Genomic DNA, 8673 nt, shown 5'->3' on the forward strand with positions numbered 1-8673 from the left:
GCGATTTCAATAATTGCAGTCTAGGCGTGTTCTAAGTGTTTGTCCTTCATTCCCAAGAAAATGGTGAAAGCGAGAGAAAACGTCACTGAAAAAAACGAACAATTACTCTTACGATTTTCTTGACGGTTTTGGAAATTGAAAGCAAGCGTATGACCACATTGTTTTTGTCAAATAATAAGAACTAGAAACAAATAAATATATCAGACCTCTTGTCTCCTTCGTAACTTATCATTTTAATGCACATGATACACAAGATGAATCCAAAGTTTACATGAACTAGAGTATTTAGAATTGGATTACATTCTTGTAGTTACATCATTGTTTTACTTTATGTTGGATACTTGAAAGTTACATTACAGTTAGCTGTAGTTCATTCATAGCTTCGCGCCGTCTCCGTTTAGATTATTGCAATCCACGTGAATGTAGTAAACGCCATTTATTTTCTTCCAGATGAGGAGAAATTTCCCCGTTCTGATAAGCGATCTGTCTTCGTTAAATACGGAAAATATGCCGTAACTGTATGCAAGGTCTCCAAATCCAACAGCCTCTTCAATAGTGACACTTAATTTTGCAGCACCTGCGGTCTTCAGCGTCTGAAGGGTGTCCTCAACAGCTAGAGAATTGAGAATAAAAACATAATTGAGTCGAATACAAGAACAACAAACAGAAAACATGGAATGGTGGCCTGATTAGGGCACCAAAATTACCAAACAGTCGTCTCGAAATACCGACGTGAGATACATTACATGTACATGTTATATCATACAAAGTGGGGACGGTGATCGTAGCACAAAACGAAGGCACACTGCCTGTTCTACCTCTAGAGTACACAAATTCTGCCATCCATCATGGATAGCATTCCATTTTAACCCTTTGAGCAATGTAATTTTCTCCCGCCAAAATTTTGTCGCAAACTTTTACCAATTTTTATGATTTTTTCTGTAATTTTTTTATAATTTAGGACCAAATGGACATCAAATTTCATTTGCTACAGTTTTTTTCTCAAACTTTTGACAAAAATCGTAGAAAAATCGACTGGGGTTAATTTTATAAAGGTGCAGCAAATGCATTTTTAGTAAAACTGAATTTTTAGAATGAATTGCGTAATAGTGTCAATGTTTAAATTTGTCCTCATGCACGCTGAGCGTACGATTTCGTGCATCTATCTTAATATGTTATAGGGTAGTACTAAGTGAATGAAGGAAACTACTTTCAAGTTGCAAAAACAATCTTGAATTAATTACATGCATCAATCTAAATAAAAAAATATAGCAAAAGCTGGTAGGAAAGGCAAACTCACAGAGGGGCGAGTGTGGGAGGGGGTGTCCCCACCAATGATGGAAAATTGTACCTCAATGCTGCAATGATTAACTCCTAAGCGAACTGACTCAAGGATGTTGTACATTGTGTATATCAAAAATCGTCGACAAAATACACGTGACCATTCATCAAACGTCAGTGTTTAAGTTACCATCCAGAACTCAGAACCGAACATTGTACGTCGTTTCATGGGTAAGGGAGTAATTCATGCACATGTGATAACGAATACACTGCATATATATGAACAAGTCAGTTAGAACATAAAGTTAGTACTGTCTGTGCCGGGCCTTTCAGGTAATTCACACACACGTCATTTTTTTTCACCGTTGTCTAAGGGAAGTGGCAGCAGATTATTTTATCACTTCCAGGTTTTACAACAAGTGATTTCCCCCCCCCCCCGGGTGGCCATAATTTTTTCCGAAAATTGCCCATACCAAGAATGTAAGCGTGGTCCAAAGACGCAGTCGTTTTCATCCATACAGCGCGAAATCGCTCAGCAGCAATGAAAACGATATTGGTCAACGCCCTTACAGGTGCTACAATGATTAAGAAAAATATATATCTAAGTGACACTTATAATGACAAGCGGGCTGAGGATACATTGGGTTTATATCGCCGTTGAAATCATTTAAAGTGTGACCACACGCCGATTTTAGGGAAACAATACAGTTAAAGATAGGAATACTTCTTGGGTAAGCCTAATTGGAGAATTCAGAATCAAAGAACCGAGGCCGTAAGAATCACGCTTAAAATAGCCTTGGATTCATATTCGGAGAACACACTTTACACCACTGAAATTTGTTACACAACTACTAAGCAATATTCTCGTTGAGGGCGCAGGGCAAATCCATCATTCCGGTTGCCAATGAATCGTCGGTTGACAAAGAATTTTACCTCAAGAGTTTTTGCTACAAGTGCTTTTATCTTCCGCTGGTCGGTTAGAATGTTCTTGCACAATTTCTTGTCGCAGTTTTATCCCTCTTTTGAGATTGTTTGTATCGTTGACGAATCGTGTGTCTGATGTGAATTGCCGAATTATTATGTAATACAACGCGTGCATGAACAAGTAACTCACAATCTGATCAGTGTCAAAACTGGACGCTAATTATGCCCACCATTGTCTGCAAGTTGTCCAACATCTAGCCGCTGTTTCGCAGTTGAAGTCATGTTTAAATTAGATCTAAAACCTAGCATTAACTGACAACCTTTAAGCATAAGTTACATCGATAGGAAGTCAGTGCTGACACTAAACCGAAAGTTCACGTGATAATAATCGAAAAATCACTTGTCCTTAAAAATACTCGTTTGTGTAACTTAACTGATGACATGCCATTTAAAATGCGCACAACAATCTCTTGACAATTATTAATTAATCATTTAAGAAAAGAACGTGTTTTGGGGTGGAGGTTTTTGATAAATGTTGGCGGTAGAAATAGAAGTCATTGCGCTTGTTGACACTTTGTTTTTGCCCATCTATATTAGCATCTTGTGTTCACTAATGCTCTTCTGTGATCATTTTAAGAATATTATTTGTGCTTTATAAGACTTCATAAGCTCGATTGGGTTGCATAATTTCATTAATGATTGGGAGCGCAGGAGTATTCAGATTCAAAAATGAATTATTACACTTATATGATGGCAATTTGCTCCTGTAAAGAAAAATGTCTATAGCCGAGTAGAGAGACACAGCAAATATCTTTTATTAAGGAATGAAACAAGTTCAAACATGTATGTCATAAAATTACTCTTGAACGTTTGAAGCATTTGACAGAGGATATCAAACTAATTTCTGATCTAGCGTTTTGTAGCATTGGCCATAATGTGTACCCATTCAATGTAATTTGACATTCGATTTCAAAGTATTTGGGATTGGCATTGAGCATTTCTTTATTTCGCGGTAGCAAAAAAAGAAAAAATGTCACTCTTGAATTTAGTTTTTTTTACCTCCTTTAATTTATCATGAAATTGCAGCAGCTCGAGCACCCACTAACCCATTCTTTACTAATCAGGGAGGATTTGGGGCATCGCAGCAAATTTATTTTCATGCCTCTAAAAAATAATATTTTTTTCACTCTATACTTCCATGGCAATTTCGTTTTCATATTAGAAAAAAACATAATTTGCTTTACGACGATCCTCCAGCCCCTCCCGAAAAATGTCATATGCTTATTAAGACCCTATCTCACAGGTAGCTAGTAAACTGTTGGCAAGCTGATTGTCTACAAGAACTAATCTTGACAAGACAACAATTTAAAGTCTTAAATATTTCCACAATGATTTTCATTTCTACCCTATCCCTCAGGGGTCAGTAATTATTTATGGCAGATCTACTAAGGTCTCACTTCGTCTGTGATTCACTATGACCTGTTGTTTATGTACGTTGTGTACATTAAAGTTCAGCTTCCCTTGTTGACCCCTTAGGTTTGTATGCAATAGCATGATTCTATGTTACCGTTATTTAGTTTGTTTATGTACGGTTTTGGAAATAAGAGCGCTAAGGATACCAGCATTACTTTTTAATTATTTTCTATTCATGACATGTGTTGTTCTCTTTTACAAACAGCAAGCACATTGTGAGGAACATCTACCAGTTTTGCTTGAAAAATATAATCTCTACGACCGAGAAGGGTGTATCAAGTCAAGCTGAGCCTGAAGCTTCACCAAATATGATTGACAGAAAAAGTGATTAATCAATAAATGTTTCTTGGATAAATGGCAAAGGCCTACAACAATGCTAATTGGGTCATACGGAATGACTGGCCATACTTAATGTCACGTGGCGCTTTATCAACATTACTTGCTAAACTGTCGGGTTTGTTTAAGGTTATTTGAAGTGGTCGCGGATATGAATCGCAGGCCATTAAATGTCAATATAACAACCTTGACGAATCTGAGTGTTCAGATGCCCCTAGAATATCATAAAGAATAGGCATTTATGTTTCAGCTGCGTTACACCCCACATCTAGACCTAACTCAAATGTATTGATTGTTCTGAACTGTATATATGAAAAGTGTGACTTTTACAGGTCAAACACGGTGAAACAACATTGAATTTAAGGTTCTAGGGCTCAAAGATATATTCAACATTATATAGCGTGACAGTTATTATGGCCGGGGAAGGGTCGGCAAATTCTTCCTTTGCATCAATCAAAATGAGTGAACCCCTTCCTACTCACTACACCAAAAATTAAAAACCCTCCTTTTAAGATGACAAAAATTTCATGACCCTTCCCCAACATTGCTTGGTTAAAGCTACATTCACAAACACCCGTGGAGGGGGCAATAGAATCCCCCAAAAATTCTCAGATTTGTTCAAATGATTCCCCCTCACAAACTCACGATAAGCTCAAATGTTCCCTTCTGACTTGCTATAATTTGAAATCCCCCTTCTAAAGGATTGGGCAGAAATTACAGATGGGTCGTATTTTTGTGCATGAAATTTCATGCTTGCCTTTTGGGAAGGGTCACCATTTTTGCGCAACTATTAGAAGGCAAAGTATGGCCATTGCGGTGCTTAGTCCTAAAATATCAAATCATGATACATGGGAGTCTATTGGGCAAGCTAATAAAATTTCTTCCGAAAAAAAAGCTATATCTGTGTATTTAAATGTTTGATAATTTATGTAAATGTATTTTGCTTGAAGTGGCGATAAAAGTGCATGTGTGTACAGAAAAATTGACATTTGCATGTCATTGATAATGTTGATTAACGATATTTTTTAAAAACTAGCAATATGTATGCATTTATATAAATTTGACATAATAAATGTACTTGATTGGAATAGGGTGGTGATGACTCGTATGTGTACAAAATTTTAATTTCACCAAAAATGTTCATCCACTATATATGAGAATCCTTGGACAAAACTGTGAAATAACGTTTTTCCGATGTAAAATTGGCTATACTTGTGCATATATAGACCTTGGATAATTGATAAAATTGCACTTGACAGGGGCTTATATGTTCAAGAAATGTGGATCCAATATGCATGGCATTCTATGAGAAAATCATGAATATTTTTTCCAATATAAAACTAGCAAAATCGGTGAATTTTTGTCGTTTGATAATTGAAACAAATGTACTTGAATGTACTTGAAAATGTACTGGAATGGAATAGGGTGGTTTCAACCCGTATATTTGTACAAGAAATTTGATTATGTGTTTGACACTTGATACAAATGTACTTGTTTCAAATAGGGTGTTTGAAAGTACAGATATGGAAAACGATCATTGTAATTATTGGAATTTCACCTAAAAAGTATTATTTCACTTTTCATGGTAGTCTACAAGTGAACTGTTTAATATTTTCCTTGACAAAACTTGCTATATCTCCAATACGTAAGTAATTCAGCGTGTTCATTTTTAGCCGGATGCCGGCCAAATTGACCGGCTAGTTCCGTATTTGGCCGGCTACTTTTCAGCACTGTTTCGCTCTCTAGCCCCGAAATTCTGGTTTTGATAACAATATTTTGATTTTTTGGTGGTCTTGCAAGCTTGAAATAATATTTCAGAAGTGCCGATGGGGCTATATGTAGTTTAGCAATTTACGCGGTAAACTTGTTGCTATCACTGTAGTACTGCGATCAGTGAACGTGTTGTACTATATATTGGGAATCACTCTCGAGGTCAACCCTGCTTTCACGATCACAGCCCGAATTATTCCGACGTTCACATCGGGTATAGCCGAACATCGGACTAACATACAAGTACGTAATACCCACGAATAGCCGACCATTTCCAAATGAAGCCGACGTTATTTCGCTCAAACGCAGACGAGAAAGCCGACGCTGGAGAGCTTTGGTTTTCTGCGTAAGAATATAGCCTTGTCTGATGGTAGGTTTTTGATCAAATCTAAAGAGACCAAAGGTTACTGAGTCTCATTTTTCATACTTTTGAAACACCCTGTCAATCCATCCATGGTCGATCACGATGTCAATATTCAACTCAAATCAAGTCGATCGACAATGCGTTTTGTGGAGGGGCCGTTGTTGTGTGCATCGTGGAAGAGAAAGTCGACGCTTGAAAACTTTGATTTGCTACGTTTGTCTGTTGGTTTTGGGGGGTTTGAGATCAAATCTAATAACAAAAAATTACTTGGTCTCAGTTTTCATATCTTTGAAAAGCTACGTCGATCACAGTGTCAAATTTCAGGTCGATCAATATTGCGTTCCGTGTACTGTGTTACCGTATTTGACTGCCGGTGCTTTGTACACATGCGGTGTAGTACAGGTTGGCGTTCGGTGTCGTTAGTTTGGGATTTTATCAAACATGAACACTGAAATTTAGCCCTCTTTTTCAATTATATTCAACATCACCAAAAAAAATTCAATAATCAGCTCACGGATTCATTTTATTTTAAATTTAATAGTAAAGTGAATTGAAATCACTGAAAATTGTGTTCCTATCCAACATTTCATTGAATTGAATTAACTGTTTGATTTTACTGTATCTTCAGTCAAGTTTATTTAAATCAGTAAAAACTTTGTACAGCCAGACTGGTCAGGATTCCAGCGGATCGTTTTCTGGGTTGTGAAAACCCCTATCTAAGATGTATTTCAAAATGGGTTTTTTTCCCAGTCATGGGCTAAATATAATTCCACACAACAGTCTGGTGAAATTTTGCTATTATCCTTGGCAACTGAATGCAGTTGACAGGCCCGAGTGATATCAAATCAATTTTTCTGATGTTTTTTTTAAAACTTTATCACACGGAAACATGTTGTAATTGATTTTGATACTGATTATTCAGTATGCTGAAATGGCTTTTCATACAGTACAAGAATGCATGAAATTACTCCAAAATATCTTAAAATTTAAAAAAATTCTTGTACACAGGGGAGAGACCCCCTCCCTGAAACCCTCCCCTGTGTGTATGTTGAAATAGCCTTTCATACACTGTATAAGAATGCATAAAATTGCTAAGAAATGTCTCCAAATTGAAAAAAAATACTTAACACCCACCCACCCGCCCAGGAAACCTGGTTGCACGCAGAAGCTAACCGCCTACTTTTCTAAATTTTCCGCCTACTTCAAAAATTTTTGAGAACCCTGATTAATAGGAATTTTTCATTGCCCTCAGCGAGCTCAATTTACAAGAAGACAAGCCTCAGAGTTGCAAAGGCAAGATGTTCATGACACATATAATTAAACATTTATTCAGATTTACAGCTAAACTGAAGTGAAATCATGCAGCGAATCATTTTTTATTTCTAAGAATATTTTTGAACACTGAAACTGCTTTTTGACTAACTGGGTACTTATGACAATCAAGTGACCCCCTCTCCTCTGTGCATGACCTCCCCCTTGTAGCTTTCAAATTTAATGTGACCCTCCCTGGATATTGTCGGCCCATCCGTACGAATTCGTCTTTTTCGGACTTTTGAATGCTTGTCAGTCACAAAGTATGGAGGCAAATCACTACCAAAATACGATTACTTGACTGATTACGATTTCTGACAAGGGTAAAATCCTGTGAGCTGCAACAATTGTAGTCCCGACAAAAGCAGTCAACACGAAAAACGCCATCTAGCCCGGCTCCACGCAAGGGCTATAATTATTGCAGCTTTAATAACAACCGATAGTCCAGCTCTTTAGTACATACATACCTTTGCGTCCCGTCTGCTTCTCCTTACTATGCATAAGTAGCCTGCAGTCTTCAGTGAAGTGTTCACTGTATGATTTGAAATCTCCAGACTCATACAGAGCCATCAGTTTGGCATACGTTTCGGTGAGAACAGTGCGAATGTCAGCTGAATCGTCCATCTTGCTTATGCTGAACTGTCAGTATTGATGACCCAGGAGCTCTGCAGCAATGGACCCTGGACCTAAACAGCGATTTGAGGTGACCCCGGAGCGTGATGCCGTTTGCTGACCTTTTCTATTCAAAGGAGTCTGAGGTAAGCGTAGGTCTTAACCATATTACAGATTTCAAGGTCATGTAGAGTTTTGTGAGAATAACTCCGCTTATTTGCTTTCCTAATTAAGGATATATGACGTGCTTGACCGAAGTTGACAAACTTTGCAATGCATATTGAACATACAATGGCAATAAAAATTTCACCTGAACTTGAGCATGCATTTTTCGTTATCGCATTGGAAAGTCATTCGATTAGCGTAAACAAAAATTAAAGCGGTTCACGAGGTTGCATTTACCTATATGAATTCATTTTACATTTATGATGTTCAGTGATGTTCAGTATTCTTCTTTGAGCGTGGAATATGTACCGCAGCTGTATGCCAGGTCTCCAAACCCAGCTGCCTCTTTTAGTGTGATAGCCATCTTGGCAGTACCACTGGTCTTCATAGACTGTACGGTATCCTCAATAACTGGAGAGGAACCAAATTTATTCTTA

The 8673-nt window shown here is 37.4% G+C and overlaps 1 protein-coding gene across 1 annotated transcript; it reads right to left on the reverse strand.

Moving 5' to 3' along the window:
• Positions 1-209: 209 nt before the first annotated feature.
• Positions 210-8124, reverse strand: LOC139139924 (uncharacterized). Its single transcript, XM_070708922.1, has 2 exons — positions 7927-8124; positions 210-613 (listed from the first exon to the last, which is right to left on the reverse strand). Exons 1-2 carry the CDS (start codon positions 8081-8083, stop codon positions 375-377), a joined length of 396 nt encoding a protein of 131 aa, XP_070565023.1. The 5' UTR covers positions 8084-8124; the 3' UTR covers positions 210-374.
• Between the last annotated feature and the right edge of the window lie 549 nt (positions 8125-8673).

This window comes from Ptychodera flava, chromosome 1 (genome assembly GCF_041260155.1).
Source record: "Ptychodera flava strain L36383 chromosome 1, AS_Pfla_20210202, whole genome shotgun sequence".
Taxonomy (NCBI): domain Eukaryota; kingdom Metazoa; phylum Hemichordata; class Enteropneusta; family Ptychoderidae; genus Ptychodera; species Ptychodera flava.